This window comes from Pezoporus flaviventris, unplaced genomic scaffold (genome assembly GCF_033815535.1).
Source record: "Pezoporus flaviventris isolate CSIRO_AGI_PZ_B2104156 unplaced genomic scaffold, CSIRO_AGI_Pfla_v1 ptg000005l, whole genome shotgun sequence".
NCBI lineage: Eukaryota > Metazoa > Chordata > Aves > Psittaciformes > Psittacidae > Pezoporus > Pezoporus flaviventris.
This window is the reverse complement of record NW_026892553.1, coordinates 1,439,217-1,462,899: the sequence shown is the minus strand read 5'-3', so window position 1 is coordinate 1,462,899 and position 23,683 is coordinate 1,439,217. Positions and strand designations below refer to the sequence as shown.

Sequence of the window (23,683 nt, the reverse complement as noted above, 5' to 3'; positions counted from 1 at the left end):
GTCCAAGCAAAGGGGCTGCATGGCCACCACCCACCTGGAGCTCCACAACAGCAATAGTGCTGCAGTTGCTTCTTCCTTCCCTAGAAACCACCAGCAGAATGACTAAGTGGCAAATTTGTGGTTATTACTGTTCAACTGCAGTGCTGGCACACACAAGGGAACTACTGGGGAAAGGTGCAGAAAACAAAGTGGCTTCACGCTTGCTCCAGGCACAGTGATGCTGATGATGGGCCAGCACCAGCTTTGCAGCTGGCAGCGTTCCACTATAGCTCCAGAAGGCATCCATGTCCTGAGGAGGGTGTAGGGGTTTAGCTGTAACTGCTCAGATGTAAGAAGATTAGAAATAATCTTGCCCAGATGCTGTCACTGGCACAGCGGGCACCAGCCCTGGGAGGCAGCAGTGCAGGAGCTGGCAGCACTGTGCACCATGGGGCCGGAGAGCAGGTGTAGTAACAGGACAACAAAAGCTTTTGATAAGGAGGTGATTACACTGAAAAATGTTTTTCAAAGCAGTCTCCCTTTCTGTCAGCACTCCTGCAGTTTTACAACCGATTGCCAGTCAGGTTTGATGGTGTCTCTGTGTACTTTCCTGGAGGAATCTTGATGTCTGATGTGGATATGCTGGAAGAGAAAGCATGATTTGTTCCTGGTTTCACAAGCTAGGTGAACCTTTTCTGACTCAAGAACATAAGAAACAGAATGAGCTACTCTGCATTTATGCATATTCAGTCGAACACCCCTCCTGGACCAACTACTTCCAGGGGGACTGCGAAATTTTTGGGAATGTTAAATGTCTAACTAGGTTCATCACCAGGTTTTGGCAAACTTATTTTGTCTCAGTTTCCTGCTTTGGTCCTATCACCTCAAAAAATAGTAGGTTCCCTCTTTTCTGTGGCATTTCCTGAGGAATGGGGCCAGGGTGAGGAAGGCAGCTCAGGATCGTTCCCAAGCCCCAGTCTCAGGGATGCTGGGAGGTGAACTGGATGCCACTGCACCCAGAGTGCAGGCTTCTGCAATTTCACTCAGTTGGCAGGATTCCGACTTGCAGCCAAACAGACTGGCAACCTCTATGCTCAGAACCAAAGAACACCCTCAATGAAACCCGTGTGTCACCAGGATGTTTCTGTTCACAGCACCTGCTCACTATTACCATTCGGCCAACTCCCGACCCTTACGTACTCCTCCCGTATCACGACAATCAAGGTGTCATAAATACATCTGTGCAGCCTGTCACACAAGAGCAATCTGCCTGCCAGGAAAAAGTCCTTTGGGATTTTGTTTGTATCTCTTTTGCTACTATACAGTTAACTGGCTTGTGATATACAAAAACAGTGACGAAGGATTTCTCCCACATCTCCAACCTCAGCTCTTTTCAGCCCAGATTCCCCCATCTCACTTTCCAATCATGAAGTGGCACACTGGTGATTCACCTGGAGAATTTACCCTTTTCATCACTTCGTGAGGGTTATGGGACTGGCTTAGAGAAAACCTCTGCAGGTCTGGAGAACACAGCCCTGGAAGTGGAGTAAAACCTCTGCATGGGGAAGAGCTGCATGCCTACATGGTACCGTGTGCCGGGGTTATCAGAACCAAAGCGTAAGTTTTGGCATGCTTTGTCACTCCTTAGTCACCTCTCCCATCAACCAACCACCCAAAGGAGACAAACCTCATGCTACCGCTGCCTGCTGCACGGGCATATTGCCCAGGCAGGAGCCCCATGAAGATGCTCCCCAAGGATCTGAACTGTGTGATGGGATGGAGGGATGCGGGCTGCAGACCACCTCCTTTGAATCCACCCCAGTGATGCATGCAGGAAGCTTTAGAAACATACCAGGGAAGGGGGTGGAGTTCTTTGTTTTCCTCCTTACCTGGCAAAGCCTTTGCCCATTTGACCACATAGATCAGCTGCCTCTCCCCAAGCTCATTCAGGCTGGTCAGCAGGTTGGAAAAGGAGTCCGGCTGGCTGTTGTCATGGCCAGCACACACCACACCAGGCTCAATGGCCTCCAGGACGTTGAGGAAGATGGGCTGGCACTCATACCCATCAATGCGCGTCATCACCATCTTGGGAGCTTGCTCTTCTGTGGGGCTGGATGAGCTGGCTGCCTCCACTTCATCTTGTGTCTTCAGGTTGCCCATCTTCTTCAGCTTGCGGGCTGTGGGAGTGACACATTTCAGTGTGAGGCTTAAAATTAAAAAAGAAGCTTGAGGTTTCTTGGCTTCTGGCTCCAACATTTATATTCATGAGGAACGGAAAACTGACGACCAGCAGCTGCTCCTTCAGTGCATGCCACCCAAAGAGTGTCCCACCATTGCAGACCTCACACAGGGGCAAAAGGGACAAGGAAACCCATTAATCTAACATAAAAAAATAATAAGCATCATTTACATTCTCAGCTGTGGCTGGTATCACATTAAATCCTACTTAGAAATGCAGAGAAAGAACCAAGGAAAAGAGAGAAGAGGTGACTCAAATAAAACAACTACTCACATGCAATTAAAAAGGGAAGCAATGCAAGCAAATTAACTCAGTAGATGGTCACATTTCAGGGAAAAAAGCCGTTGCACTCAGATGCTCAAGTGGGATCGTTCCACTCCAGGGCAGAATGGAAGTGATGCAACCAAGATAAAACCCTTCTCCTTGCCTGGGGCTCCTGCAATGCCTGCTGCCTCATAACCAAGCTCTCCCAGCCGGGTCACTACTCTACAAATACATTATGCAAAATACATTTTAAAAGGAGCAGACAGCTACATGGCTCTTTCCCTGGAGTCTCCCCATAGCCCACAAGCAAGGAGACTCAAGCAGGGGCAGCCTTGGTCTGCTGGTTAGGTTCAAGAGCAACACCAGTAGAGCAGGTTTGTGGGGTTGGAACTGAAGGCAGTCAGCGACTGTACTCATGTCACCATGACAAAGTGTCCCTCCTGTGCACTCAGCTCTTAATTGCAGATGCTCATCTGCTAGTAAGATATACAAGGAGCTTCAGACGCGTGACTTGAGATTCTGTGTTCACCTAATTTGACATCTGCATGACAGTGTTCAGCACAGCACAGGCTGGCAGGTTACTGCAGACAGGAACTGCTCTCACCCTTTACTAACTCCAAAACCCCGAATTAATTAAAGAAAAAAAGACAATTGTTTAATTCAAGCAGAGAATATAACATCAAACCAACTGGTTTTGGGGTTTTGGCTCCATTACATGACACTTATCTTGTTTCCTTACAGCTGTAATTACAATAATAAGCAGCGAAACATCAATATGTCTACTTACAGTGCAGCTTTGTAAATCAATTCAAAAGGTGATCTTTAAGTAAGGTACTTCAGATGATCTACTATACAAGCAATTAAGATAGGCTGCTCTGCAGAAAAGAGCAATTAAAGAGAGAAACGGGAAAGTAGGGCTGCAGTGCAGTGTGACAGCCTCCAGCCATGCTCTGCTTGGCTGTTAGGCCAGCCAGAGCCTCACGTCCCATCCCTCCAGAAGTCACAGGCAGCACCAGCATGAGGCAGAACCCCAGTGCTCCCCTCCCTGAGCCCCGGAGAGCTGATCCCCAGGACAGGTACAGCACTGCTCCCCCAGGAGCTGCACTTGGGTTTTGGTTTTGACAAGCAGCACGGAGGAGGGGAGCACAGAACACTGACCACTCGCTTCCAAAGCACCACACGTTAATTCGGGAAGGAGGCACCGGGGCTGACTCCACCTGAGGCAGAAACCATGTCTCATGGTCAGGCTTGGCGCTGGACCTTTAGAGACAGGAGTGCTGCTAGGAAGAAAAGATCTCGGCTTGAAAGAAGAAATAAAAACCAAATGGTGTCTTCCAAAGATGAATAAACACTACCCATCAGGTCCTGTGTGTAAATGGAGCCAAACCCACACTGTATAAACACACACATGGTTTGGTTTAAATGTTATTTTTTTTCCCCTTAAAACTGAATTACCTAGTCCTAAGAGATACTGTATGAAGTAAGAAGAGAGCAAGCAACCAACTATGCTGGCTCTGAGACTGCAGCCTTAAACCAAACCCCTCCATGTGAGAAAGCACTGGTAACTGCTCTTACCAGACAAGCCTGATGTTTGTGCTTGCCAGGAGTGGTTGTTCTATAGATCACTGAAACACTGATGTTACTAGATGGAGAAAAGCTTCTAAGGTGAAGAGTAGCTTATACTCAGTCACCTCTGCAAAACCCCTTATTGATAGTAGCTCCTACTCAGCAGCTACTGGGAATAAAAATAGGAATAAAGAAATGAAATACATCTGTTATACTTTTATTCCAGGATGAGCTAAGCTAGGCAGAAGCCTACATTGTACTTCCCCGAAGCATGGTGGGGTGACAAAGCACAAGTGACAGCAAACACGCAGTGTCCCTCTTAGCTGTTAACGTGTAAGAGGGAAGCCTTGACATGCAGCTGCTGGCACAGCACCACCAAGTCATGCCTGCAGCAAGGCACAGGGTTAGCCAAGAAAACACCCGACATACTTCAAAAAAAGCTGGAAGGATGCATATAATTATAGAGGATCATGACAAAATATTCATCAGTGCAAGAATCCGCAGGGAGCACACTAGAGAGCAATGATCAAAGTGACACATGCTTTAAGCAAGTGAAGCCTGCCTGCCGGCCCTCCTGCCGGGCGCTCCTGAAGCCCTGGTGAAGGAGCATGCTGGGCTCCAGCATGGATTTTCCATGACTGCCAGGACTTGTGAAAGTTCTATGGACCTGGAGGAACAGTGCTTCTGCACCAGCAATGACAGGGAATCCTGCCAGCCCCACGCACCGCATGCTGGCGTCAGCTGCAGGCGAGAAGCTCTCGGCAGAGAAGCTGAAACAGGACTTGACTTGTATCCCGTTCTTTCAATTTCCTAACATCCACATGTGGCTTGCCAAAAACAGATCCTGTCAAGCTATCAGTCTTCTCCAGCATGATAATTTTAGCTGTTAATTACAATAGCGCTAGCACAGCAGACATGTTTAAGAGAGCTGACTCAGTCTGACCCACATGAGTTTAAAAAAATACTCGAACGATATAAAATCAGCCAGTGCTGCTGAATGATTTCAAATCACCCGGATGATACATCTCAAAAAGTAATGATAAATGCTGGAACAACATCAGACAGGTTTGTTTCTTATGAGGGTTGTTCACAGCTCTTTGCTAGTGAATGTCTACCTTCACTCCAAAAAAGACAACCAGCCATTTCTACTAAAATAGTCTGTATGACAATACATAGATGGGCAAACAATAATGAACATTAAGGACTGATCACTGAACAACGTCTGCTGATAAGCTCTATCTATCAAAGCAATGTTCATTTCACTGTAAGAAGATACATCAAGCAACTGAAAAAGCAAGCCATTTTCAATGAATGCCAAACTCCATCCTCGCAGCATGAACTCACACCAAAAGCTGATGGACAAACTCAGAGGCCTGAGCTGGCCAGGACAGTTCAGTGAGCACAGGATTAGCAGGATCCCAAGCCATGTGAAGGAGGGAAGCACTGGCCTGGAGAGCATCCTACCACTGCCTTTAAGCAGTGATGCTGCCTACATCATGAAACTGCGATTAGATGTTCACCGTACGAGGGAGGTGTTGGCAAACTGCAGAAGCCGTAAGAATAGTAAAGACTAGACAACACACCCCAGAGAAAGGAAGAATTTCACCCAGGTGTCTATGCAGAAGGCTTAAAGGGTTATTAAGTCACAGGCAGCAAAACCCACTGCGGAGACAGAAATTCAATAGAAGTATGCTTTCAATCTAGCAAAGCTGTAATAAAGATCCAGTTGCTGGAAATCAGGAACAGACATGATGAAAAATGCAGTACATCTATTGCAACACTGAAGCGAATGAACTGTTGCAACTGCATGGCAAAAAATGTGTTAGATTCTCCACTGCTGGAAATGCTTACATGAGTATCAAACGCTTTTATAGGACATGATCCCTACTTTAACCACGGCAACTGGACCTGAATTAGGACTAAATACAGGTGTACCTGAAGACATAGGTTTTTGCAAGATATCGGCAGTTACGACAGTAGTTTTCTAGCCCTACCATTAACAAAACAAACTGAATTGTGCATGTTTGGGAGGTTTTGCCCCTAGACAGGACCACCATGGAGCACAACTGCTAGGCTGAGGGCAGAGGTGCTGGGTTCTCACAGCGGGAATGGCCCATGGGACATTGCATGCCACAACTAAAATGCACTGGCAGCAAACAGGAGGGGCCTTAAACTCAGTTCAGCAGGAGCTGTGCTGGCCGAGTGGTGGCAGGGTCCTGACTAAAGCAGGACAAAGGGATCCAGATACCTGTGCAGGATCTGTGCAGCCACCTGCACTCGCAGCATGAGCTGGTGCTGTGCGAGAGTTAGGATGGTGCACCAGCAGAACCGATGTCAATGCTGCACATGAAACCTGCATTATCACTCTTTCTTATTTTTCATTTCTCCTCCTCTTGGGCTTTACAGCGTAGATTGGGAGAGAAGATTCTGTTTAATGGATTTCAGTTTGCAGGTCAGAGTGATCTCAATAATGAAGTGCTTCGACATACTGCCATTCTGTGCCAAAGCAGAGAGTCCTAAATAAGGTATTCAGCGTGTCACCTCCTCCTCTCATTAAACATACTGAGAGCTGCAGGTCCGCTTGGTCACAGGGGCTCTGTTCTACCTTACCAGAGACTGGTAAGTAACAGGCAGTTAAAAACAACTCTGTGGAGCTTGGAAGAGGTTTCAAATGCTCTGCACTTCTACGGTGGAAGAAATAACTGTGGACAAACTCATAGCGTGCATGTTTTTAACAACTGCCTTTAAACCGACATTCAAAACAAATGTAAAACAGACCAGGCAGAACAGGTCAGGGTGACCCAAAGAGCTTAAGAAAAAAAGGGAGGGGGGGGCTAGCAGTATTAGCATTAATTTTGTCAGCATGTCCTCCAGAGAAATGTTACACTGATGTATGTCTTCTCTTAAGGAAAATTCACCAGAATAAAGCACATAAAAACAGGAGCTTGTTTTGGATGGCATTATAAAGCCCTCCTGTGGGCTGTGGACTGAGGTGCTGGGTTTGGCTCTTCATCGCTGTACCCCACTCAGGAACCCAGAAACCCCACAGCAGAGTGGTGTTGGTGTCCTGGTCCCAACCCTCCCAGGCAACAGGGGAAGGGTCCCACAGGAGCCTCCCTGCTTCCCTGGGAAGCCATGGCTACGAATGGCCAGCAGCAGCCATGAAAATTACTGTCATCAGGACCTCCTGCAAGCAGGCATGCGGGTAGGCATGGCTACCTATCTGGGATGGGTGACCGGGGTTGGGGCAGAGCTGGGGAACAGGGACACAGACAGCTACCCGGTAACTCCAGCAAGCAAACTGCCTGCCTGGTTGCATCAGGTCCACCGGGCACCTCCCTGATGCTCAGAAATCCTGGTGCGCCTCTGCATGTGCCAGTACACATCGCTCCGACCTGACGGCTCGCCCACGGTGGAGAGGAAGCATAAACAAAGAGCGGTCAGAGCCAGCACTCCGGGTGACATCACGAGGTCTGAGGACTGCATTATCTTTGGAAACGTTTGTTTTTTTCTGCTTGCTACCAGGAGGAAAGGAGCCAGATGTCCTGCATTGCTCCCCCAGGAGCTGTGCCCCCACGGCTTAGGTTTACTACCCAGTGCTTCAAAAGCAGAGGGGAGAAGCTGGCTCCTGCCCTGCCAACTGGACGTGTTTGAGCTATAGAACTGCTCAGGGAGAAATAAAACTAAAACCACTCAAAGAGCAATAAACCAGAGCCATTTTGGTAGCAAGCTCCAAGACATTCCCGAAGCTCCGGGAGGCACTGCCCATCCCAGCAATGGCGGAAGTATTTAAACTAAAACTTTGGCACATCTGACTAGGGAGGGCTCCCCCCTGCCTCACTCTGCACTGTGCCTGACGCTGCCACCAGCTTTCCTTTGTGCATCACCCATGACTCCCCCTCCACTTCACTGTCAGGGGCCTCTCCATCGTGGGTAAGGTTCATCAGCCCCATCTTTTAATTTTCTTCCTCACTCTCACATCAAATGAACTCAAAGATGAGCCACCCAGTGATCTACGTTGTAGCTTCCAGATTTTAGATACAGGCAGTGTCAGGTTTTGGTAGAGCTATCGGTTTTGGAACAGACTGTAACGAGTATCTTTACCAGTGATACAGAAGCAACTTCTATTCAGCAAAGAAAAATACTGGGGCAGTAATTTTATAAAGAATTTTATAAAGTAATTTTATGAAGAAAAACGCCCCTTTCTGCCTGGGAAAAATAATTTTAACTTAGGAATGCTCTGTTCAAAAGGGCTTTGGTGTGTGTGAGAATCCAGCTTACCCACTGTTTCCATTTTTTCAAATTAACACATCTTCAAATTAAGGAAAAGAATGTTTTCTGAAACAAACAGACATTAATGGAATTCACATTCTGCTATTAGAAACCTGCAAACGTTTCCCAAAGCTCATTATGCTCCACCAGCCTCAGCTTCTCAGCCATCTCCTGCCTATTTAGTTTGCCAAGTACACTCTTTATCTTCAGGGTATCTCCCACTGCAAGGACCCAGGGGACGTTATTCAAGTGTTACCTCCAAGAGTCATCCCAGCTTCATAGCACTTCCGCAGGCGGCAGGACGGGCAGTTTTTCCTCCTGAACTTGTCGATGGTGCAGTCGTTCCGGCTGGCACAAAGGTATTTCTGTTTACCTACAGACACCAGAGGAAACAGCTGATGGGGGTGGGTACCGATCAGAGCAAGTTCACAGGAGTAAATGAACTCATGCTTTCTCAGCACCACTGGAGGAGAGTGGGGAAGGTGAAAAGGAAGGGGAAAGGGAAGGGAAGAACCGTATCAGTGCTGGTTCCAGGTTTAACCCCCCCTCCTCCCCAAGTGGAGTACTTATGCCAGAAGTTGGCATCTTCTTGGGAAAACATCACAGTTCTACCTCTGCTGCTACAGGAGTGGTTCATGGCCAGACACACACGCTTTGTATGAGAGCTGGCTGCCCGAAACACAGTCACTACTGTTCCACCACACTTCAGTGCCCATCCCTACCTGCCCTCCCGCTGCCAGGTGCATGGCTCCTCTGCCCACACACCTTACAGGCTTCTAGACCATGACCTCCTAGGAGGTAAATCACCCTGCTCTGTGCAGCACAGCAGAGGTAGGCAATAAACAGCAGTTAAAAAGAATGAAATATGGAAAGTTCAGTTCTCATTTTTTAACTGCCATACATCTATTGCTTGGCTTTTTGCTGTAAAGATCTGTTTTTTGCCTAGAACATTTCCAAAACAGAGTTTGACCCTCCAGCTGGCACGCACTTACAGTTTGTTGAACGCAGACCCCGGCCAGTGGCCTTCTCTCTACAACCATAACTCTCTTTACTGTGCTTTTGGAGGCTGAATTATTTGCAGTACCACCCATTAGTACTAATCAGGTTTGCTGTCTGCAGTTTACAGACACCGGGGTTGGGAAACTGATTTATAAACTGTTGCTCCACAAGCTCTGCCACTGTGCGTCTGATGCCAGGCTGTCACCAAGTCACCATGTTCCCTGTCCGGGAAGAAACTGAGACCAGCCATTCCCTGTAAAGGAGACCTTGCACTGCAGCAGGTTGAGGGGGCTTGCAGAAAAGGCATAAGTTACCTATTGTCAGACTAACGGGTTTCTCAGACGCACCTTTCCTCTTGTTTAGAGAGTAGTCCTTAGAGTTCCATATTTCAGCTTGGGTTGTTTTGGGTTTCTTTTCTGCCTCATTTGCTAGATGTGTCAGGAATGAATTTTCCTTCCTGACTCATTATCATTTGTTTTCTTGTCAAGTCTAAACTGGATGAGGATTTATTTGACATTTGATTCATTCAATATTTGGTCTTCATGCCGGTCCAAACTAAACCAATCTCAGTAATTAACAGAGCTGTGCATGTCACAGACTCTGCCAATGCCTGCAAAGTGACTGGAAATCAGTCTATACCCAACTTAACGTTTATTCATCATCCTGCAAGAGTCTGCTTTCTGTATTCTCATAGGAGTAACGTTTCAGAGTCATCAGAGATCAATTAAGAAGATTAGGTTGAATCTAACCGCTTGATGTGAGAACTTTGACAAGAGATGCACCTATTTTGGTGCACTGATTTAACAACTCCCCACCTCCCACATACAATTCCACACCTTCTGAAGACACTGGAATCAGAAAAAGTGGCAATTTTTTAGCAACCCAGCACCACAGGCCTCACTGGCACTGTCTGTTGCTTCCCCACGGACCTCCAAAGCAGCGAGGTTTCCTGCACTGGTGGAAAGAGCGAGCCCAGAGGAGGTCCCACCACTCCTTCACCAGCACCACAAGAAGCCTTCCTGCAGCCTCTCAGCACAGGGTGGCAGGGAAGCCGGTACGAAGCTCAGTGTGCAATGAAGCCCTTCGCACACTGTGTGCACACAAGGCTACACCAAAGGGCTGCAAAAATATACTTTTGCAATTCTCGGAATCATCCCCATTAAAAGCTGATCATTACACCACCTCCAGGGCCTTAGCTGTTAAGACTGCAGACATAAGAGTTCATTACCTGCAGCACGTGATACCTTGCTAAATCCTTTTAACACCATTCTCATCAGCATCTCTTCTTACCCCCCTACCCTTGCTCATTACCAGAGTTAAGGACACTTAGAGAAGCCTCAGAAGCAGTGATGACACCAAACCCCAGAGAACACAAGCACCATTCTTCCTTTCAACAGTTCATTGAGGAGGATGAGTAATAAACAACTTCAGCTGAAAGTGGGTTACTTGGAGTTATTTTTATGCCGCAGGAAACGAGTGCTGAGACCATACTCTCTCCACTCAACCTCTTTATGCGTATTTAACAAACAAGAATGGACATCCTACTTCCAAAGGCATAGGCATGGGGAGCTGTAAGGTGATTTTGCTTTCCTTTCCCCCACAGATGCACTGCGGGATTCCTGCCTTGTGAACAGCTTCTGACACTGGGATGCTCCAGACCCTATCAAAACCACCACGAGTACAGAATGGCTGGGCTTGAGTGTACCAGAAAGGCTCAGCCCACAGGGACCAACGCAGTACCTGGCCAAGGCCATCAGGCTGTTGCGAGCAGTACTGCCTGGGGAGCATTCACACAACCCTCCTGCTCTACCCTCACCCTGCGGCTCCTGCTCCTATCCCTATCTCACCTCCCTGAACTACAGCATTTTTGCTACAATAATAGCTCAAAGTCCTTTAAAAGGTCAAGCCTCTCCCTTGAACAGCTTTAGTAAGGGAAGGCAGCACAGTCACTGCCCGAGCCCCACAAGGACACTCCAGGGTCAGGCACAGCTCTATCTGAATTCCCCTCTCAAAAGAAGGAACATCCACCAGCCCCATCCTCTTTTTTCCCCCAAGCTCTGGGCAGCCTACTGACATGTGAGCTTGTCCCCCACCCCGCTTTGTCTCCCCAGGCACCCACGGGCACCCATGGGAGGGGAGCAGATTGAAGAACCAGCTTCCAGCCTTGCTCACTGAGGCAGCCATGCTGTTTCCCATCAGCTCTTCAGCAGCAGCCACCACCTCTGGCACTGGAAGGGACATGAGAGTGAATGATCCCCCACCCGTAAGACCAGACAGGGTGCCCCTGGTGCCTGTGGCCCTCCCGGATCACTGTGCACATAATAAGCACCCTAGAAGAGTGTCTATGACCACCTCCCTGCCGCAGGGCTCAGCTGAGGGTAAGCTTTTAAGTCACAGTCAAAAACTCACCCCACAGTCATAGCACAGTGATTTTGCTGAAATGGCATGGGCCTGCCTCCTGGTTCACAAAATAAACCCTTCGGGGCAGAAACCAATTTTCTGTTAACTGTATATGCAGAGTCTAGCACAGTTTATTTTAAGCTGTTAGCATTAACAAAAAGGGAAACGGTCATGCAGTGGCTATTCATGAGTCGGCTTCTGCCTAGCAGGAGAACAAGCTACTCGCTCATCTTGTCCTAATTCCAAGGAATGTAGCTAAACCTGGCCCCTCATCACTGCTGTCCCCATGATCTAGGAGAAGGACCACACCACGTCACTGCTACAGCAAAGCCAAGCAATCCTGAATGGCCTGCACTCATCCCACCAACCACACGGAGCCATGAGAGTTGGACACTCATCACCCCCAGTATGAGCTGACATCAGTCATCTGATAGCACAGACACAGACTGACAGCATCTCTGGTGGTTACCCCAGAGACAGCCCCTCTGCTCCATCCACACCAGTGTATGCTGTCCCTTCTCTCCAGGCTGGGAGCATGCACCACTTGCACAGCCATGCACATCCTTGTAAACCTGAACACAGCAGGAGCAGGCAGAGATGACAGTGCCATTGGCTGCAACAGCCCAGAGAACAAGGGAGGGTTGCTGGGACAGAGGGGTTCCATCTGTCTTAAATAACTTCTTATACACAGACTTGATTTTAATTTCAGGATGATTTACTCTCTTCATTTAAGAACAAGCAGAGATATTTTGCAATCAGCTGTTCTGCATTTAAAGATAAATGCACTGGTTTTTCTCTCATTAACACTGGAATGATTATTATTTTTCCTCCTTTTCTTTTCTGCAAGCAACAGAGACGCTTTCTCATAGCACTCCAAAGCAGAGGCTCTTGCTTTGCAAACCTGTAGTACAGGTCTAAACTTCAAACATACTCTCCCAGCAGTCCTGCTCTTGGCAAAGCCAGTCACTCAGATTGTACTTACAACGGGGATGCTGGCAAGGTGTGGGCCTCAATATAACTACCCAGTTGATGACTCTGCAGATGTGTGCCCAGAGAAGACCCCCTTCCTTCCCTGCCTATCCAGATGCTGTTTGACACGCATGTGGGTGAGAAATGCAGTTACAAAGGTACTCAGCATCCCTCTCCCATGCCAGACCAGAACAGAGCCCTAGAAGATCAGTCTGTGCAACAGTGGATCTTGCAGGCTTGCTGCAGTCTCCCTTCCACTGCACATCACAGGTACACTGGTGTACCAGTGCCGCCTCAATGGGACAACCCTGCCACCTGGGGCTCCCCCAGGCAGGGGGATGCTTCTGCCATTACCAAGTCCTCCTGCTGACCCACTGGAGCTGCAACAAACATCACGAGCAGAGGGGAAAAGCAGTTCTCCAGTCTTGACTAAGAATAGAGATTTATGAGGAAAGATCAGTGACTCAGCCCAGAAGTTACTTAACTAAAAGCCTGTTGCTCCATGAGGAGTTGTGCCTCGAGTAGCTTTGTCCTCCAGAAAACAAAGTAATCTATGCGAACGTCTGGAGTAAGATTTAAGGTTGCAAATATGAAAACCCATTAAATGCCTTTTGGAAGAGACACATGTCCTCGTATCTCAGGTCATAAACCAGATCTAACAACTGAAGGATAAGGCCAAGCTTCCTGAGAAAGTGAATCCCCCAAGGTCTCAGGTAACCACAGGGTCCCTAATGCTCTTCTGTAAAAACTCTGGTCCCTATCACTGTCACCAGCTGGGCCGTGGCCAGAATTTAATAAACTATCTTTGCAATTTTCCTAATAGTCACCTGCATTTACCAAAAGTCTAAAGAAAGCAAAAGGAAAGCATCCAGCCCCAGACACAGAGCAGGCTTCAGCCCCCAGCTCCAGCAGACAGGCAGCAGACTGTGCTGGGAGGGCCTGAACTGTCATGGGTATGCTTATTCCACCTTCTGCTCTTTCCACCAATTTTTAAGGCAAATAATACCCACAGGGTAGTGAGAATCCTACCACTGAAGCAGGAGCATCACAGTGCCACAGCACCACCAAGTCTTTTCCAGATTTGACACTCCTCCATACTGTCAGATCTGCCACAAGAAAGAGAAAAAGCAATCCAAAACATGACGGTGGTCTTTGAAAACACTTCACTGTAACTTGTCATCTTGAAAACTGACAGGAAACTTGAGTTAGCCAGAGACATTTCCCTGGTGCAAGGCTGATCTTCAGCAGGTCAGGGTGTAGAACAATAATCCATATGGAGAGTGACTGAAAGGGAATCGGAACAGACTGCACAGCAGTCTGGCTGTTAGCCCTCTAGGAAATATGCCAAATGTGTTGGTTTGTTGGTTTTCTTTTCATTTAGCTCTCTGCTATATAAAGTCAATCCCATCAGGAATACAGCCTGAGACATCCCAGCCCTGCGCTGCCAAGAACACTGCGCAGAGGCAGCTCTCAGCTGGCCAAGGTTGCCATCAGACCTCGTGCAACCCTGGAGGGATGAGGAAGGGCTATGATTTTTGAGGGATGGATGCAGGTGACTCAGAAATTACTCCCTGCCTGCATGGGATGGGACAACAGCAACACTTGGACGGGCAACAAATTTGGAAGTGTGCTGTTCTTGAAGCATTGTCTAGTTTCAGGGACAAGTGTGGTATCACGAGAACGAAACCCTAATGTCTGTAACATCTGAGCCATCCTAACCATGCGGAATGCTGCCCTGCATACTTGAGTCGAGAAAAATCAAAGTCTATGCTGAGATGGATGCACTTTTTACTTACCAAACTTTTGTTACCGTAGGAGAAAGAGGAATCGGAAGGAGGAGTCCTCCTCCCTTGCAGGAACCCCAGCCCTCTGGATCCTTCAAGCACTTGGACACCAGAATGGGGTGAGAGCAAGGGAGAGGCAAATACCAGGTTTGACTACAAAACTGAGGCTGCCCACCTCACAAGCTGAAGAATCTGCAGCATTTTAAAGCTGCTCTACACATAACCTGGAGAATGTGTAGAGAGAAGTCAAGAGAGCTGACAGAAAGAGTTCAAGGAAATACTCATGTCTTCTTCGCTAACTCTTCCAGCATCTTTCTGGAAGAACTGGTTGGATCTGAACTTGCAAAAATCCTCAAATCTGTCAAACATTTTACCAAAGCAAGCTCTACTGGAAACCATACAAATCCCTCAGCGTGTTTCAAAAGGGAAGAGGAATCAATGTCATAACTTTCACTTTTTTTTTAAATCTTTTCCCTTTCTAATCCCTTAGAAGGCAGTGTATATCTATAAAACCTTCTTAAATACCCCCTAAATTACTACTAAAAAAGTTCAATATTATATTAGGTGAAGAATATGATAAAAGAAAAGCTATGTGTTTAGCTATTCTCCATTCTCCTCAAGGTGATCTGTTTGCGCTGCTCTTCCATTCCTACTCCATTGCTTCTACCCATCAGAGACTGCTGTCTTACACCAGTAATAGGAAGGTAATACAGGCAGGAGAAAAGGTTTCTCGTCTCACTTTCAGGAAGCTTTCTGATTTACTGTTTTAAGAAGAGTCCACAGACAAAATATAAGGGCTTCAGAAATGCATTTTATGGACTTTGAAACATGAGAACACATTGAAATGTGGTTCGGTTGGATCCCTTCCCATCCCCTGGAGGGAAGGGATGCCATCCACAGAGACCTTGACACGCTTGAGAGATGGGCTGATGCCAACCTCATGACGTTCAACAAAGTGAAGTGCAAGGTCCTACACCTGGGTCAGGGCAATCCCAGGCACAGCTACAGGTCGGGCACAGAAGAGATTCAGAGCAGCCCAAGGAGAAGGACTTGGGGGTGCTGGTTGATGAGAAACTGAACATGAGCCGGCTTCAGTGCGCGCTCACAGCCCAGAAACCAACCGTATCGTGGGCTGCATCAAAAGGAGCGTGACCAGCAGGTCGAAGGAGGCGATCCTAAACCTCTACCCTGCTCTCGTGAGGCCTCACTTGGAGTATTGGTGTCCTCAACATAAAAAGGACATGGAACTGTTGGAACATGTCCAGAAGAGGACCATAAGGACTATTAGGGGGCTTGAGCACCTCCCGTACGAAGACAGGCTGAGAAAGCTGGGGCTGTTCAGTCTAGAAAAGGGAAGGCTGCGTGGAGACCTCAGAGCAGCTTCCAGGGTCTGAAGGGAGCCTACAAGGATGCTAGAGAGTGACTCTTCATTAGGGGCTGTAGTGCATTTAATGCACTATAGGTAACAGGTAAAAGGTAATGCATTTAAACAGGGGAAGTTCAGGTTAGATATAAGGAAGTAGTTCTTTTCACTGTGATGGTGGTGAGGCACTGGCACAGGGTGCCCAAAGAACTGGTAAATGCTCCATCCCTAGCAGTATTTATGGCCAGGTTGGACAGAGCCTTGGACAACATGGTCTAGTGTGCAGTATCCCTGCCCATGGCAGGGGGGTTGGAACTGTACGATCATAAGGTCCTTTCTAACCCAAACCATTCTATGATTCTATGAAGTATCAGCCTTCACCCCACACCAGCCAGAGCCTACCCTGGGGTTGGAGGAGGAAGAGCAGCACGCTGGGACTCGCCAATTGACACGGGGCATTTCATCAGCAGTTTTTCTGACAGAGAGCCAAGACTCCACTTACTATAAATCAACAATAACTGCCTGACTCAAACAAGCATCTGTTATTTACTCTGGCTGTGCAAGCCAATCCATTTGGCCTTACACAGAATTGGTGTATAGCAAAGAGACATATCTGTAAATGATTTACTAGGGGAAAGACATGCCAAACTTATTATCTATTATTTGACAGTCCCATTATGGTAACAGGATGCTGTTGTACGCTACGGCACAGCCCTGATTCTTCCCTGAACCAGTGCTGACAAGTTCACTTCTGGCATGCATGATGAAGGAGGGAAAAGAGACTCTGAAAACGCACAGGATAATGCTAGAATTAACTGAGAAGCAGTGTTCCGACACTACCAGGTGAGCACCCATCAGTGTGGGAACTCCACTCCACACAAGGATGACGTTAAGCACAGGAGGGGAACATCACAGTGAGATGAACCAGAGAGAGAAGCCTTCCACCCCCATTGCTGGCCACCAGCCAGGAACTGCACTACCTCCTCTCCCAGGGATGCCATCACCTCTAACAACAACTGCCAATGGTGTGTGCATGTGGTGCACTGAACAATTTATGTTAGCACCAAGGAAGAATGATGATTTGTATTGGTTCATTAGGAAACAAGTCAGATGGCACATTACATTACTGGACAGGTAGGCTCCCACAACAGAGACTCTCTGTTGCCAGGGAATCATAACTGTTAACTGCAGTTAGAAACCAGGTACTGCTGACCCACAGCACAAGGAAATAGTTGGGCTAGATACTTCTAGATGCTAATTACCAAGGAAAGACGGTGCAAAGAGCTTGCTGTTGAGAGGGAACATGTGGGTTCACACATATCTCTGGAGAGCCTGGCACTACAGAGCTGGACATGGAAAAGTTGCTTTCTTAAGAGGTAGGGCGAAGCACCATGGATGCCAAGGACAAAGCTCTGCTCTTAATGGACAGATGGTTCTGCTATTTTGTGAGTATCAAGGGATACAGAAGAGGAAAAGCATCCCTAAATTTGGAGTTGTGGGTCTCAGATCGTAGGAGGGCTGATGGGAACTTAGTGCACACTTGAATGTGAAGAGGAGAAGCAGGAACTGACTGCTCCAGGGTCTTACTGGGTCACAAAGATAATCGGGCATTGAAAAGGACTGTGTTTTGGCAAACTGGTTTGCACACTTTCTGAAGGCAGCCTGTAATGGGAAAGACAAACACGGGACAAAGAAATTTATCCTTGAATTTTCTCCTTTACTAGCTCAAGGGACCTTAGAAAGCCTCTGCACTTTGTTCCCACCACTCTTGCCTCAGTTCTTTTGACCTCACAGGCTGTCCAAGGCAAGGCTGCTGAACTTCTTTCAACCAGAGGAGAACATATCGCGATGCTGCAAATGCCTCCAGCATCTAGATGTTAATAACTTGGCTGCTGATAACAAGAACTCATGATTAGCAGCATTTGACTCTCCGGCTACTGTGGTAGAGAAAGACAACACCTGGAGGTGGAAGTGATTTTCCCTTCTCCCTCTGTATGCATTACCTTCAGCCGCCCGTTTGAAGAAGACTTTGCAGCTACCACAAGTGAGGGCTCCATAATGGCACCCAGATGCTTCATCTCCACAGATCAGGCAAGTCTTTTGAGGTGGAAAGTAATAGTCAATGGGCAAGACATGTTCATGGCCAGTCTCCAACCTGCAGCATAAAATAGAAAGAGAACAAGGGAAAGGGTCAGCAAATGGGATCAGGACAAGCCACAGGTAAGCACAGTGGATGGTGCTTGTGATAATGATCATGTTTCGGTGATGGGACAAGCCAAGCACTGATCAGAAAGGGGACAATCAACAGCTAAGCCAAACCTCACTTTGACCGTGCTGAAGACCACTCTGGGGTGCCCCTCCTGACATTGCCCCTAGGTACAATATGTGACAAAGTACAGACACAGTGACAGCACAGCCTAGAAAGAGAAGACAATTGGGACTGGCTGTTGCAGTGTTCATGTAATTTGGGCTCCAACAGTGACACCAGTACATCAAAAAAGGTCTCTCAATACTCATTAAGCTACATGAACCCATTTCATGAAGTACCGCTTCACTAGAGGTTACTTTATCCATTTGATTCTTAATTTAAACAGATGTTCCCAAGCTGTCAAACCCCCTTAAGCTCTTCTTTTCTTCTTTGTCTTGCTTCTTTTCTACCTATTTCCTCTTCCTTTTTCAGATCTACCTGTTGCCATCACTCCTCTCCAAACATGTATTCCTCATGCTTGCCCCCATCCACATGCCTAAACCCTTCCCCCTTGGCTGGTACTTGCCCCATTGCCTCCATCCTGATGTGCATTGCCACCCACTTGTTTGATCAGATCCATGGAGAAGCTGCTTTTCTGGAAAGCACAGCAGCAGGAGAGGTGCTTAGGATCACAAGTCCACACACACCCAGGCAGTCTGGGGAGCAACAGCATTTTAAGTTATTTGCTAAAGCTCCCTTTGTCTCAAAACACTAGATGAGGCAATTAGCTTCTAACAGTCAGTAGGTCACCGCAACTTGGTCAAAATTAGACCTGCTTTTTGTTTCTGGTATTGTTTGACTGCTTGCAGGTGAGCTCTGACTAATCAAATTAAAAGTGAATGTGTCAATGCTGGGACTTCTCAGAAGAAAAATCTTTATAGTCAGAAAAGCCCAAGCCTCATTTGGGCCAACAGTATGAATAAACCCAAAGTCCACTGAAACAGAAAACAGTCCCGGCAGAGATGGCAGCCAGAACCCACACCATGAAGTCTTGCAAGGGATCAAGCACCATCACAGTCTCCAGGGCAAGGGAACACTGTCCTGATGTGAAGCCCTTCTGTCCATGGCCAGTGCCTCTCTACAGCCTGCAGGCAGCTTTGTCCATGAGGGAATGACAAAGGCAAGGGGAGATCTCACACACTGAAAGAGCAGCAGCAGGGACGAGGTTTAATTAGGAAAGATATGTGTTTTCTCTGTGCTAACCACCAGCTTTTCTACCAGGGTTTCCACCTCTGCAGTGAGTTACAATGCACAGCACCACCGCCCTGCACTTGCCAGGCTGAGACTGCAGCGGGCACTGGTCCCCTGCCTCTCCTATCCCTCTCCTACCTCTCCCCCTCCTCTTCCCCATCTCGTTTCACTACTACCCAACCACAGGGAGATCCTGCAACGCGCACTCACATATGCAGCAGTCCTGAGGATATCGGGATTTAAAACAAATTAGAGTGAAATAGCTTTAAGAACAATCATTCTTAAGGAGAACTGTGGCAAGGACAATGATACACCAGTGTAAGGGCAGCTGCCTTGTTATCATCTTTTGCTCAGATATATTAATTACAGTAATAAGAGTAGCTTCTTTAGCCCAGACTATCTATACCCTTTTCTTCCTCCTCCTAAGAGACATAAACTTAACTGAGGAGAGAGAGGTTTTAAATAAGAAAACGTGTTTCCTCAAGAACAGATGAGGAACTACTATTCAACTGGTTTAAATCATACCACAGGCTGAAAAATACCTCCCAGTGCAGACAAGACTTAAGGGACTGCTGCTGTTGTTACATGAACAACTAGCTGGGATGCTTAATCTCAACCAAGGACCAGTGCTGTTACCAGAGTACTGGTGCAGTTTGCCCCTCACGCAGGTCAGAGCTCTTTGCTGAAGTATTTCTACGCCCCTCACACCATGAGAGTAAAGTGCAAAATGGGACAATTATTGGTGAGATAAAGACCCAGGCTCACCACTCTCCTCCAATCTTGCTGTCAATTGTGTCCTTCAGGAATTCTGCTACCTTTGTTCTTCACAAGAGACCTATGTAGATCCTACCTACCTACCTAAATTGTAGGTTAATAGCTGGAACAGCAATTTTATCGTCTGTTCTTAAGGTAAGAAACATTTTGGGCGATTTCTCATCTTTTTAGCTGTATCAATCAGAATCAGTGACTCATCTGTAGATGCTTCTCAACTATCTTTCCTTGACAAATCTCAATTTTCCAAGGCTTCTCTTGAATTACTGATTAAATGGAGCAGATACAGTTGGCTGCAGCCTGCCTACCATAACTAAGTCCTGATGCAACTAACATCTCCATGTCTCACCCTCCATTTCCTCCCGGCGCAATCCCACTGCTCTGCCCCCAGCAGTGCCCAGGGCACCCTGCTTCCCCCTGCACCATGGCTGCACGAGCACCCAGTGCAGCACAGCCTTGGCACTCAGCTCAAGGTGCTACCATAGAGCAAACACTATTATGAAGTAACTAGCAGCAGATATAAAAGCTTTGAATCACAGAATGGCTTGGGTTGGAAGAAATCTTAAAGCTCATCCAGTTCCAACCCTGTGCAACGGGCAGGGACACCTTGCACTAGCCCCATCCAACCTGGCCTTCAACACTGCCAGAGATGGGGCAGCCACAGCTTCTCTGGGCACCCTGTGCCAGCGCCTCAGCACCCTTATACTGAAGAACTTCCTAATACCTAACCTAAATTTCCCCTCTGTCAGTTTAAAGCCATTTCCCCCTGTCCTGTCCCTACATGCCCTTGTAAAAAGTCCCTCTCCAGATTTCTTCTTGGCCCCTTTAGGTACTTATCCAGTCCTTTAGGTATTTCTCCAGCAATCTTTTAGATCCCAGCAGAACCAAATCTTTCCTCTAATGACCCGTTACCTTTTTTCTCCTCTCTATGCAATCAGAAATGTGAAAAAGTTATCTTTTTTTCCATAGGCCTTCCATGCTGTACTTTCCCTATTCTTTGCACCATGTATTTCAGATAGGAAATGAGAAAAAGTGACTCTCACAGGAGTAGCTGTTATGATGACAGAAGCAGGACCCCCAGAAGACCTTGGTGTATTTTTGAGGCTTAATTATTTAAAGCGGCAAAATAGGTTAGCCATTAAGGTTTGGGTGGCTTTTTAAACAGCTTTTTGAACAGCTGTTTCTGCATGAGATGAGCTGTGCAAGTACAAGCACACCTTCATGCTCGTGCGTGCGTAGTGGACCTATATGCCTCTACCTACAGTGGGTGCTGGGCTGAGCATCCCAGAGGTGCTCAGGCTCTTCCACAAACCCACATCTGCTTGGCCACACTTGCCCCAGCTGCCCCTTTACATGTGGAAACCAGAGGGAGCTGGTGACCCCAGAGTTTAACCCTGGCTGGGAGACAGCCTCCTCCACTTATAACACTCCCACCATCGGGCTTGACACCAGGCAGCCCCAGCATCCCACCGCATTGGGAGACTGGTGCTTCAGCAGCCGGGGAGTGGCTCAGCTGTAGGCTGAGCTATGCAGCATCCTCACCATTTCCAGCCCTCTCCAGAACCTTTACAACCAGCAGCCGTTGTCCAGAGAGTGGAAGGATTTGCCCAGGGATGTCCTTGATTTTAAAAAGTTGCCAATTAACCTTCTTTTTTATTTTTTGAGGTAAAATTGTAAGGAAAAAAAAAACCATAGAACGTGAGCAACTCAGAGTGAGCTGTGATAATGGTACCCTTTAATGATCTATTTTCCAGTTTCTAGGAGACCTTTCAAGGGTGCTAGCAAAACACATTGGTAGTAACACTGCAATGAGCCAAAAAACATGGCTTACAGGGATCTCGGGGGCATGTGGAACGGCAGCTTTCTGGGCAGAGCCCAGACACCCACCTGCATGGGGGTCCCATGGGCAGGTCCCATGCAAGGGTCAGGGAGGACCTTGCAATAGATGGGCTGCTCAAAAGCTTTCCCCCCAGTGCAATTTTTTACTCTATCAGTACCTGCTGATCGCACCCACCCCACAAAGCCACCAGGAACACCACGACCAGCCAAAACGAAGCCTTGAGCACCTCACGGAATGCTCCAGAATGCATGACTGTAGTTTGCATACTGCATGGCAAGTGTCACGGTGCCTCAGAAACCCAAAGCAAAGAGATAGTGTGGCACGGGCAGACACAACTGCTGCAGCGGTGACGTAGGGCAGAGATTCCAGCCCTGGCACGCGGCTTGAAGGCCAAGGTCAGTTCTGCTCGTAGTGGAGCATGGTGGTTTTCAGGGAAGAGAAAAAAAAACCTCAGTATCTCTCTTCTGGCTATAGAAAGAGATTTTATTGTCCTTTCAGAAGGGTTCTCTGAGGAAATGGAGAGTCCATGGAGCTCCTGCCACGTGCAAATATTGCTGAAAGAATAGGAACTATGATTCTGCAGTTTTTTTGTCAATAATTACTTTCACTGTACAGTCCAGATTTCACAACACACCCAGAAAAACAAGGGTAATCATGGATAAAAGAGAAGCCAACCACCTTTTATAACCCACAAAGAAAGTTTCCACCTTGACAATACAGAGCGCACCCTACCCAAGAGCAGCCAAGGCACAACTGCCCTCCCCTGACAACTTCCAATTTATAAGAGACCACAAAAAAGTATGTGTGCAGCTTTATCTGCATAGTTTCTGCAGTCTACACATACCTGACTGAATAAGATTAACTTGTTAATCAATTCACCATGTTAATATAATACAATACATATTCCTTATGCTGCTTTCCATCACTCTGGCATACCAGAACAAACACAATTAGCACCTCCTTCGCTCTTCAATTTGACTACATTTTTCATGTTAAAACTACACAAAGAGTTGCACCAGACCGAATTGAAATGCTGCAGTACTATTCTTGACAAGGCTGTGCCTTCACAGCTGGTACAACCTCCTTGTGGCATCAGCTCACTTCCTGACCAGCTCAGATTGGAGCATCCCTAATCAGGATTTGCCTGCCCACCCACAGTGGCTGCCACGCACCCCAGCTCATCCCAGCCTAACCAGCCATCAGCTGGGAATCCAGGGTAGAGCACTGTTGGTCACACACCTTGTCCTCTGGGGAAAGCGTATGTACCTTCACAACGCCATATCTAAAAATCTGGCTGTCCATAATGCTCAAGAAGATGCTGAGCCATGAACTGAACAGGCACTTGCACACAAACTCTGCTAACGCAGAATCCTGCACAGTCACTTCAAAACCTGCCATTTCTGAGATACTGCGATGTTACCAGTTGTAAACGTTGCCTTTAAAATGCCACTGTCTGTGCACAACATTTTCAAAGTATTAAAAATAATGGGCTTTCCATCAGTGATGTTGCCTGGCTCACGCCTGGAGCGATGGATTCATGGGTTCATGGTCTGTCTATGAATCACAGCAAGGTGCAAGACCCACCCTTAGATAAGAGCTCAACTGTTTGCTTCAGGCAAGTATCTCCCATCATCTTGCACGGTCCTGTTTCACTGCCACCAGCTTCAGCCAGAGCTGAACTGACTCTTCAACCCACAGCCACTAAGCCACACTGATTCCGATAATAAGGCCTGCACGGAAACTTTAGTGTCCCATCTGTTAAAATGCTTTGAGCAGTTTAATCTATAAACATGCAGCC

At 47.4% G+C, this 23,683-nt stretch overlaps 1 protein-coding gene across 1 annotated transcript in view; it reads right to left on the bottom strand.

Moving 5' to 3' along the window:
• Window positions 1-23,683, bottom strand: part of AR (androgen receptor) — a 55,076-nt gene that overhangs the window by 13,198 nt on the left and 18,195 nt on the right. The window contains exons 2-4 of the mRNA XM_061445563.1: window positions 17,839-17,990; window positions 8,577-8,693; window positions 1,869-2,156 (exon numbers count right to left, since the gene is read on the bottom strand). Of these exons, the coding sequence (XP_061301547.1) occupies window positions 1,869-2,156; window positions 8,577-8,693; window positions 17,839-17,990 (557 nt within the window). The remainder of the gene's footprint in view (window positions 1-1,868; window positions 2,157-8,576; window positions 8,694-17,838; window positions 17,991-23,683) is intronic.